The sequence below is a fragment of the Hylobates moloch genome, unplaced genomic scaffold (assembly GCF_009828535.3).
Source record: "Hylobates moloch isolate HMO894 unplaced genomic scaffold, HMol_V3 SCAFFOLD_5, whole genome shotgun sequence".
NCBI classification, from domain to species: Eukaryota; Metazoa; Chordata; class Mammalia; order Primates; family Hylobatidae; genus Hylobates; species Hylobates moloch.
In genome coordinates, this window is record NW_026652280.1 from 98,998,530 (window position 1) to 99,009,608 (window position 11,079).

The 11,079-nt window shown below is 53.0% G+C and overlaps 1 protein-coding gene across 4 annotated transcripts in view; it reads left to right on the forward strand.

Moving 5' to 3' along the window:
- SMG5 (SMG5 nonsense mediated mRNA decay factor) overlaps positions 1-10,984 on the forward strand; it is a 37,920-nt gene extending 26,936 nt beyond the window's left edge. For 2 of the 4 annotated variants that reach the window (XM_032154133.2, XM_032154131.2), the window contains exons 15-22: positions 122-297; positions 1,587-1,745; positions 6,696-6,755; positions 7,130-7,289; positions 7,708-7,798; positions 8,736-8,810; positions 9,237-9,375; positions 9,560-10,984. In XM_032154133.2, the coding sequence (XP_032010024.1) occupies positions 122-297; positions 1,587-1,745; positions 6,696-6,755; positions 7,130-7,289; positions 7,708-7,798; positions 8,736-8,810; positions 9,237-9,375; positions 9,560-9,643 (944 nt within the window). In that variant the 3' untranslated portion in view covers positions 9,644-10,984. Of the gene's footprint in view, positions 1-121; positions 298-1,560; positions 1,746-6,695; positions 6,756-7,129; positions 7,290-7,707; positions 7,799-8,735; positions 8,811-9,236; positions 9,376-9,559 lie in introns of those variants that run through there. The other 2 variants (XM_032154132.2, XM_058439151.1) reach the window with 2 other exon arrangements.
- The last annotated feature ends 95 nt before the right edge of the window (positions 10,985-11,079 follow it).

Genomic DNA, 11,079 nt, shown 5'->3' on the forward strand with positions numbered 1-11,079 from the left:
GTCCTAGGGTATGTCCTGTCTCATCGTCTCATCAGCCTGATAATTCCCAAAGGGAAGGGTTATGTCTCTGACTGGGAGTTCCCACAGGACAGATGGTCTTATGTGTCCTTCTTCTGCCCAGGTCTGGCCTTGTGTCCTGAGGTCCAAGATCTTCTTGAAGGTTGTGAACTGCCTGACCTCCCCTCTAGCCTTCTGCTCCCGGAGGACATGGCTCTTCGTAACCTGCCCCCACTCCGAGCTGCCCACAGACGCTTTAACTTTGACACGGATCGGCCCCTGCTCAGCACCTTAGAGGAGGTAAGGATAGCATTTCTTATGCCACAGCTCTGTTTGTCAGTCACAAACAGTGGCAAACCAGGGGTTCACGTCTGGGGAGGGAGGGGGCAGGATGCCCTCTTCCACCCAGACAGGGACAGTGTCCTTGGGGCTACAGGCTGTGCTTCCTTCTTCATTCAGTGAGCCATTTTAGCTTTTTTCCTGCCTTGGCAGGATGTCCTTCTAAAGGTCTGCCATTGGTAGTTTCTACTATTGTAGAACAACCACCCCCTTCCTTTTTCTGCCTTCTGTAAAGGGCAGAACAAATAGTTATTAGGGCTTCGAAATCTTTATCAGTCTCTTTTCTAACTCTGGGCCCAGCCTGCTCCGAACTGAACATCAAACAATCATAGAAAGTTAGAGCTGGAAGGGAATGTGCTGCCCCCTTAGTCCAGCAACTTTCACCCTTAAATCTCCATCACCACGTGGGCCATTTGGGGGCAGCAGAGGGAAGCCAAGCAGACAGGCCACCCAGTCCTGACATACACAAACCACCTGGCTGCTCCCTCCAACCAGAGCTGCTTGGCTGTTTTATATTTTAAAGTTCTAGATAAGATTTTTATTTGAGAGGGAAGAATGGTTTTACTGACCACAAAAATAAGTTGGGGCCAGGTGCAATGGCTCATCTCTGTAATCCCAGCACTTTGGGGGCCTAAGGCAGGTGGATCGCTTGAGCTCAGGAGTTTAAGAACAGCCTGGGCAATATGGCAGGACCCCATTTCTATCAAAAAATACAAAAATTAGCTGGGCATGGTGGTGCGCAGCTGTAGTCCCAGCTGCTTGGGGGCTGAGGCAGGAGGATGACTTCAGCCCAGGAGGTAGAGGCTGCAGTGAGCTGTAATCACACCACTGCACTCCAGACTGGGTAACAAAGCAAGATTCTGTCTCAAAAAAATAATAAATTGGAAAATGTGATCTAGTTTGGTCCCCTGGAGCATATGAGAAGCATTAGGAGAGAGATAGTATTAGAACTCAGGTCTCCTCACTTCCAGCCCGGTGTCCTTTGCTCTTGTTTCTTAGCCAAAGTCCTGGTTCTCTGGTTCTCCTAGGAGTTTTCTTGCTGTACCTACTCGTTTTCTGGCAGTTAGAGGCTCTGGGCCTTAGTGTTTCTCCTTCCCATCCCATAGACCACAAATCTTCCCCTGGAGCCCTTGTTGCTGAGGTGGCTGGGCCAGCAGGGAGGTGGGAGGGAGGGAGTGGGGGGTCCTGGAGGGCAGGGTGGCTCTAGAGGGCCCTGCTCAGCAGCGCTGGGCTCCTGTATCTCCCCACAGTCAGTGGTGCGCATCTGCTGCATCCGCAGCTTTGGTCATTTCATCGCCCGCCTGCAAGGCAGCATCCTGCAGTTCAACCCAGAGGTTGGCATCTTCGTCAGCATTGCCCAGTCTGAGCAGGAGAGCCTGCTGCAGCAGGCCCAGGCACAGTTCCGAATGGTGAGTCAGGCCTTCTGCTCCCTGTCAGCTCTGCTCCCATTGGGCTCACTGAGAAACCAGGGCAAGAGGCTCAGACCCTCTGGTGGTCTCCACCTGAAGGACATAGTAAGATGCCTAGGGAGGGGGGAGGGGAGGCTGGGAGGGAGGCCTGGGAGGGACTAAGGGATGGGACTGGTAGACAGGGACTGAGAGGGGGCTTTTTTTTGAGATGGAGTCTCACTCTCTTGCCAGGCTGGAGTGCAGTGGCGTGATCCCAGCTCACTGCAACCTCCGGCTCCCAGGTTCAAGCGATTCTCCTACCTCAGCCTCCTGAGTAGCTGGGACTACAGGCGCATGCCACCACGCCCAGCTAATTTTTGTATTTTTAGTAGAGACAGGGTTTCACCATGTAAGCCAGGATGGTCTCGATCTCTTGACCTTGTGATCCACCTGCCTTGGCCTCCCAAAGTACTAGGATTACAGGCGTGAGCCACCACGCCTGGCCTGAGAGGGGCTTTGAGCAGAGGCTGCCTAGCTCAAGACCTGTACCCAGACTGACCTGGGGTTGAGGCCATCTCTGTCACCTCTTAGTCTATGAATTGAGCAAGTCACTTAACCTCACCATGCCAGTTTCCTTGTCAGTTATGTGGGAACAAATAGAATCCACTTTATGGAGTTTTTTTGAAGATGGAATAATAGTGGATATGAGGTGCCTTGCACATTGTCTTATGGAGTATGTGTGTGCTTAGCAAATGCTCCCTCTGTTCCCTTTCATTCAAGAGGGATAAAGACTGAGGAATAGAAGGGAGTGGAGGGCTCCTGATACAAGGGGCCATGAAGGAACCTTCCCATCCCAGACGTGGTCCCATCCCACAGGGGCCCCAAAGGATGGAAAGTGGCCTGTGTTTCCTCTTTTCCATCCAGTAATTCATTCCACGAATATTTATTGAGAATCCACTTTGTGCCAGACATGACAGTATTCTAGGGACTGGGGTTACAGCAGTGAACAAGACAGTCCTTTCTCTTGTGGGCAACAATCTGGTTTTCACAGTGGGGCCTGCACAGCCTTGGGCATGTTTCCCAACACACCACCCTGAGCTAAGTGGCACCAGTACATATGGGGTGTTAGTGTCTGGCACAGGAAGTATGATGTGTCTCAGCAACCCCTCAGGGTTTCTTCTTCATCTCAAGCCAATCCCCTCCTCCACATTCTTCCTTTGCACCTGTCCCAGGGCCGGCAGCTTCCCCACCCTGTGTGAGTGCCATTTCTTGTGGGCATTCTGCTTGGCTGGAAAGGGGCGAAAGCTCCCCAGAAACTCCCTTCGTTACTGTCTGAAAAACAAGCACATTTTGTTAAACTTTTTGTGTTAAGGCTTTTATTGCTAGTCCATAGGGGAAGACATGGTGGGGGGGTTACAAAAATAATTATGGGGAAGTTAGACAGCTTCAAAAAATGTTAAGAGTTTTTGCAGGCATTTCCTCTAGCCTAAAGCTCCTGAAGACACTCTTCCTGTGGGGGGCAGGGAGTACGTGTAAGCCCTTCTCATGTGGTGCTAGACTCCACAGGCCAAGATAGACACAGGCCATGTTGCTTGCTGGGGCTGCCTCCTCCTCTGCTTGAGTCACAGGCTTCTACCCCAAAGGGCTTATCCCCAGCCAGAGGAGTGTTGTCGTTGTCATATTTATCAAGAGTTTTCTCTGTGCACAGCCTGGTTTGCATGTGATATCTCATTTAACCCTTGCAGCAGTCCAGTGAGGTAGGTGCTTGCATCCTCCATTTTATAGGTAAGAAACGGTAGGCTGGGTGCTGTGGCTCACGCCTATAATCTCAGCACTTAGGGAGGCCAAGGTGGGCGGATCACTTGAAGTCAGGAGTTTAAGACCAGCCTGGCCAACATGGTGAAACCTCGTCTCTACTAAAAACATAAAAAATAGTCGGGCATGATGGCAGGTGCCTGTACAAGTCCCAGCTACTCGGGAGGCTAAGGCAGAAGAATCACTTGAACCTGGGAGGCAGAGGTTGCAGTGAGTCAAGATCGTGCCACTGCACGCCAGCCTGGGTGACAGCGAGACTCTGTCTCAAAAAAAAAAAAAAAAAAGAAAAAGACAAAGGAACATTCCCAAGATCAGAAAGTATAGTCGGTGGTAGAGCCAGGGCTCTGGAGTTGGACACACTGTGGATTTCTTATCCTGGCTCTTTTGTGCTGCTTTAGAGACTTAGCTTCTCTGTAGGCCAAGTGGGCATTAGGAGTTGCGGGAGGTGTAGTACCTGCTGATGGGACCTCTGAAGGTAGGCTTTCCCTCTGAGGAACGCGTAGGCCCACATCTGTTTGAAATGCTGGGTTGGTAATATCAGAGCCTCATATTAGCACAGCTCCCTCTTCTTGGGTCCAGGTGGATCTCACCTACACTAGTTCTCTGGGGGAGCTTTTACACAAATGCCCCCATCCCCCTCTCTTGAATATGGGGTTTCACAATTACCATTTTAGTCTAAAAGCAACTCATGGGCTTTTTTCTGCAGTGGGAAAAGGAAAGTTTGTCTATAGTGCCTCCCTTGCTTACCAGTTTGCCCACAGGGCCTGTGAGAAAATGGCTCTTAGGTTGAGGCTGCTGCAGTGAGCCAAGACCTTGCCACTGCCCTCCAACCTGGGTGACAGTGAGACCCTGCCTCAAAAAAAAGAAAAAAGAAAGAGAAGATGGCTCTCACCTAGGCTCTGGCCTTCTGCTTCCATTCTTTCATTTGTCTACATTGTTTCTCAAGGGGACACTCTTGGCACCTTGGGCAGGACAATTCTTTGTTGTGCAGGACTCTGCAGGGGGTTGGGAGTGGATCTTGCAACTATAGACTTTATTCCTCTTTCCCTAGTCTTCCCACTAATGTGTTTTCTCTTTGTAATCCAGTCCAGGACCCACAGTATGTTTGACTGTCATGTATCCTTAGTCTCATGCAATCTCTGACAGTTCTCAGTTTTTCCTTTTCTTTCCTGACATGACACTTTTGAAGAGTACTGGTCAGTTATTTCATAGTGTCCCTCAGTTTGGGTTTGTGTGATGTCGTCTCAAGATGAGAATGAGAATTTTTTTTCTTTTTTTGAGACGGAGTCTTGCTCTGTCGCCCAGGCTGGAGTGCAGTGGCGCGATCTCAGCTCACTGCAAGCTCCGCCTCCCGGGTTCACGCCATTCTCCTGCCTCAGCCTCTCCGAGTAGCTGGGACTACAGGCGCCCGCCACCACGCCCAGCTAATTTTTTTGTATTTTTAGTAGAGACGGGGTTTCACCGTGGTCCCGATCTCCTGACCTCGTGATCCGCCCGCCTCGGCCTCCCAAAGTGCTGGGATTACAGGCGTGAACCACTGTGCCTGGCCCCAAGATTAATATTTTATTTTATTTATTTATTTTGAGACAGAGTCTTGCTCTATCGCCCAGGCCGTAGTACAGTGGCTCTATCTCGGCTCACTGCAACCTTTGCCGTCCAGGTTCAAGCAATTTTCCCTGCCTCAGCCTCCCAAGTAGCTGGGATTATAGGTGCCCGTCACCACACCCAGCTAATTTTTGTATTTTTAGTAGAGATGGGGTTTTGCCATGTTGGCCAGGCTGTTCTCAAACTCCTGACCTTAGGTGATCTGCCTGTCTTGGCCTCCCAAAGTGCTGGGATTACAGGTGTGAGCCACCCCGCCTGGCCAAGATTAGTATTTTAAAGCACCACTTTGATGATGCCACTTTGATCATCAAAAAGTCTTCAGTGGGCTGGGCGCTGTGGCTCACACCAGTAATCCCAGCACTTTGGGAGGCCAAGGCGGGCAGATTGCTTGAGCCCCAGGAGTTTGAGACCAGCCTGGGCAACATGGTGAAACCCAGTCTCTACAAAAAATACCAAAATTAGCCAGGCATGGTGGCGTGTGCCTGTAGTCCCAGCTAGTTGGGGGGCTGAGGCAGGAGGATCATTTGGGCCCGGGAGGCAGAGGTTGCAGTGAACGGGAATTGTGGCACTGCACTCCAGTCTGAGTGACAGAGTGAGACCCTGTCTCAAAAAAAAGAAAAACATAATAAAAGGAGTCTTCAGTGGCTCCCCATATCTTGCAGGATAAAGTCCCCATCCTTAACCTCGTCTTTTAGACCATAATTTGGGCTTTAGCCATAATACAGAGGAAAGGCATCAGAAGACTAAAGCAGGGCTATAATGGGCATCAGACGGTTTTTAAAAGATTGCCTTGGTTGTAGGTGGAGAAAAGGGATTGAATTAGAGGCAGAGACTAGTACGGTGGTTGTTACAGTAGTCAAGGAGAGGTGTTGGCTTAGACTAGGGTTTCACAGTGGAGGTAGAAGGATTTACATGCTGTTTAGGGGGGCACAATTGACAAGACAGGGAAGCTGATAACTTCTGGGGCTGAGAGAGAGGGAAGATTCAAAGCCAACCCTGAGCTTTCTGACTTGGGCAGACTGGTTTATTTACTAGGCTAGGGAACACTAGAGGAAGAGATGCAGGTTCTGAGGAGCAGGTGGGGCTGCTGAGTAGGCAGTTGGATGTGTGGGTCTGGAGCTCAGGATGGTCAGGCCTGGGCTGAATCTGCAGATTTGGAAGATGTTGGCAAGTGGATGGGGGTAGAAGGTGAGGAAGTGCATGGGTAGGATCTCCTGGGAGAGGAGACCAGATTGAGAAGAGCAGAGATTGAATCCTGAGGCACAGCCAGGTGATGTCCTGCATGGTGACCGCACATGGCTGTCTGCTCCCCCTCCCCTGCAGGGCCTGGAACATCATGACCTGCGTCGGGTTGGTAATGGAAGTTGTTCAAGAGTGCAGCAGAAGAATATTTTTTCTTCCATGCCTCTCCTCCCCTCATTCAGCAGCAGTGCTAGAGAGTGACTTTGCATGAGGTCACACTGAGACCTCAGGAAACCCTCTTGGTCTTCCTGATCACTGGAGAAGGGAATATATACCCCAACTCCTTACAGCTCGTTTTTTCCGTCATAGGCACAGGAGGAAGCTCGTCGGAACAGGCTCATGAGAGACATGGCTCAGCTACGACTTCAGGTAGGAAATCAGGGCCCAAGTGCTTCTTCTGCACTTGGTAGAGCTTTTGCGTCAACCCTACTGGCAGGTCTCCCCCTTCCGCTGTAGTCCCCCTGCTCTGTTGCCTCTGTGTCCCTCTGCCTCTCCCAGATGACCCTCCTTACTACTCACTCTTCACTCAGGCATTTGCCTCCTTTCTGCCTTCACTTCTGTCTCTGCCTTTCTCTTTAACTCTTATTTCTGTCTACTTTTCCCCCAAAGCCATTGGTAGAAAGGGTCCTCTATCCCCTTAACAACAGGGGGAGCCCCATAAGAGTCACCTTGAGCACCACTCTTCCCCTGGCCCAGCTACAGGGGTCCGCCACAGCTGTACCCACCTTGCCGTCTCTCACCAGCTTGAAGTGTCTCAGCTGGAGGGTAGCCTGCAGCAGCCCAAGGCCCAGTCAGCCATGTCTCCCTACCTCGTTCCTGACACCCAGGCCCTCTGCCACCATCTCCCTGTCATCCGCCAACTGGCCACCAGTGGCCGCTTCATTGTCATCATCCCAAGGACAGGTAAGTACATTGGAGAGGTAAAGAGACAGTATGACTAAAAGAGATTCTGGGCTTGGGATTAAGAGACCTTATTTGGGGCCCAGTTTATACGCAGTAACCTTGGTCAAGTCTTACTACCTTTGTGAACCCATCACTGCATCTGTGAAATGGACATAATCCCTATTCTGCCTCACAAGACAGTTGGGAGAAACAGAAAATGTAAGTGAATCTAATGTGAAAGCACTTGGTAAATTGCCAAGTATATTGCTGGCAGAAGGTCACATTTTCAGAGAACTTTGGGAGGCCTCTAGGGAGCCGGGGTCCCTTCTCTGCCTGAAGAGTGTACTGAGGTGAGCTCAGATACTTCCTCCAGAGCCCCTTGTCACAGCAGTCTGAGCTTATCTGTTTTGTCTTTCCCTACCCCTACCTTGCCCACCAGTGATCGATGGCCTGGATTTGCTGAAGAAGGAACACCCAGGGGCCCGGGATGGGATTCGGTACCTGGAGGCAGAGTTTAAAAAAGGAAACAGGTGAGTGCAGCCTTGGCTGGACCTGTGCTGAGCCCTGGGTCTGTCTTTTGGACAACACATGCTTATGAAAGCCCCTTGCTCCCTATGGGTAAGACACATACATACCCGTCTCTACTCACAGTTAGCTCACTGCCTGGGGAGTGATCCCAGAGATAGTTAGAAGTCAGGGATGTAGCTGCTGAAATAGAGGGTGACCAAAGGGGTCAGGAGCCCTGTGGGGAGCACTGAGCTGCTGTCCTTCCTCTGGGGCAAGCCCGTGATCAGCACCCACTGGGGAGAAGGGAGCAGACCTCCCTCCCCCAACTTTAGACTGTGAACTCCTTTATAAGAATTTCTCCTGCTTTAGGGTTGGGACAGGTGATCAGGTTTCTCAGAGTGTGAGGGCCTTCATCCAGGCTGCCCAGGGGCTTCCCACCTCCCTGCCGAGCTGAGGGAGTGGTGAGACCGAAGCCAGCCAGGGAGGGCCAGCTGGCAGCATGTGCAGGTGCTCAGCGGGTACAGGCTTGCCCTTCTGGCCTTTGGGGCTGGAGGAGGACTAGGCAGAGGGTGTAGGGAATAAGGAGAAAGCTTCCCGCTCCCTGCTAGCTGGCCCGCCCCCTCTTCTGCATGTGCTCTGCCTGGCCAGGAAGCTGCACAAGGCCTGATTGTTTGGACCTTGTCTCCAGAAGCCCTGGCTTGAAAAGCATCTGCTGCTTCTTCCCTCCCAGCTCCTCCCCTGAGAGGAACCAAATAATTGATGTTATCAGGAGGAAAAGTGAGCTGGGCCCAGCAGCCAGGAAGCCACTTAAGAATGGCTCCAAACAGAGCTGTGGTGGGAGAGACATGTTCCCCACCCCCGCCTGCAAAACCAGGCTCCCAGAGCCACAACGGACTGCTTTGTGTAAGGCACCCTGCCAGTCCCCTGCTTCTGACCTCCACTCGCACATCTCCTCTGCAGGTACATTCGCTGCCAGAAAGAGGTGGGAAAGAGCTTTGAGCGGCATAAGCTGAAGAGGCAGGATGCAGATGCCTGGTAACGTTTTAGCCCTCACCCCTAGAACCTCAGGCCACCTTCCTTGCTCCTCCACGAGCATTCCTAGGGAGAACGGGTAGGGCTGGAGAATTCTGAGGCTCCACACGCAGCCTGCCAGGGCCCTCCTGCAGGCCTTACCTTGTGGGGAGTACAAAGTTGCCGCAGCACCTGAGCTTTGCAGATGGGTGCACCTGAGCACCTCTGCAGATGGATCAGCCTCTTTGGGCCTTGCGATACTCAGGCTTGGTGTTTTCCCTCAGTGCACCTTTGCCTGCTCCCCATAGTGTCTCCAGGGCCAGCTTCCAGGGCCCGCTGCTGCTCGCTGCCCTCCCAGCCCCCAGCTGCCCCTGTCCCCTGGAGATCCTGGTGTTTGGGCTGTGCTAATGCTGGGTCTTGGCCCATCTTCCCCTCCGCCCCCATCCCCAGGACTCTCTATAAGATCCTAGACAGCTGCAAACAGCTGACTCTGGCCCAGGGGGCAGGTGAGGAGGACCCGAGCGGCATGGTGACCATCATCACAGGCCTTCCACTGGACAACCCCAGCGTGCTTTCAAGCCCCATGCAGGTGGGTCATGGGTGAGGTGGGGGGATGTGTGGAATAGGGACGAGGTAACAGAGCAGACTCCATCCCCAGACCCTCCACATAGCTGCCTTTTTCCCTTCCATCACTCCTTCCCCAGTGCCTCAACAATTTGCTCTTCAGTTCAGGAGGTCAGACCCTCTCCATCTTTCCTTCTCCCATTCCACAGGCAGCCCTGCAGGCCGCTGCCCACGCCAGCGTGGACATCAAGAATGTTCTGGACTTCTACAAGCAGTGGAAGGAAATTGGTTGATACTGACCCCCAGGCCCTGCAGTGGGGCTGACTCCAGATCTCTCCTGCCCTCCCTGGCAGCCAGGACCAGCACCTGTAGTCACCCCACCACACGCAGACTCATGCACGCACACAGGAGGGAGGCCTAGCTGCTCAGAGGCTGCAGGGAGGGCCCAGGAGCTGGCTGGGAGGGTGGGGTCCCTTTGTTGCCAAGACGTTAGGAAAGCGAGGAAAGTGCTTGGATTAGGAGAGTCTTGTGGGCCCCTGGCCAGCGTTCCTGCCTCAGCTCCCCTGCTGTCTCAGGGGCAGGTGGCAGGCATGGGTACCTGCATTTCACCGGAGTGGGTTCTTGGATCTCTGAGGGGAAAGAACAGCAGAAGAGGCCCTTCTTCCTCACCCAAGATGCAGGGTGGTTGGGGCCAGGAGTTTGGACCCTCCAGGTCTTGGGGGAAGAGCTGGGTAATACCTGGTGTCTGAGTGATTCTCTGCAGACCCTTCCCCTCCTCAAGGATCACCCATCCTCCTTTCAGCCCCCTTTATGGGGACCAGGCAGCTCTGGAGCCAGCCACAGGGGCTCTTAGAGAAGCAAGGCCTGGAGTGGCCTGCACCGAGTAGCAGGGTCAGGGTTCGTGTGCTCCTCCTCCTGCTGCAGGGGCCGCACATCCCATTGCCCCACTTCTGCTTTCTGTCTTCTCTGTCTAGCTTCCAGGGCAGGGAGCAGGCCCCACCTAGGGCTGCAGGCAGTCTGGCCTGTGCCAGCACGGTCTCCTGTGCCCACCAGCCCCACAGGTGCTGTGCTTTGTGCTCTTGGCTGCTGTGCTGGGACAGAATGGGATGCCAGGAAGAGAAGAAAGGGGGTGCAGTCTGAGGCCACCACCCCCCTTCCTATCTAAGGGAGGACTGAAGACAAGGGGCCGGCATTCAGTGGGCAGCAGAAAGGAGAGGCCCCTTGTCCCTCCTTTTGCCCTCCCCAGGACTAAAGACCTGAAGGGGCTGGCTTTTGGAGTGTTGAGGTGAATATGTGGGAGCAGAGATCATGAATAGCTCAGGGCAGTGAATGGCGCACCAAGAGCACGGCTGTGTGTGGGAGGCTGTGGCCAGCCAGGATTGCCTCAGCTCCTCCTCCTCAGGCTGGGAGGACAGCACAGGCTAGGGGCTGGGGGTGGAGGGTCTCAGCTCTGCTGCCCCCACCCCAGTACTAGCCTAGCTTCCCAAGCTGTGGCTTAGAGGATAGTTGGCTTCCTGCCTCTTTCCTCTAAAACAGCAAGTCTGGGAAATCCTGGAGTGAGTGGAGTCACCCCACTCCCAGTTGCTGGCAGAGACTGAGACTAAAGCATCACTTAATAAACCCCCCAAGCCCAATCTCTGTCTCCTGGTGCCTGTCTGTACAGAAGTTTTATTGGGGGGTAGGACATTGAAGATGGCATCCTGAAGTGCATTTTGGAAAGGCTTCTTTG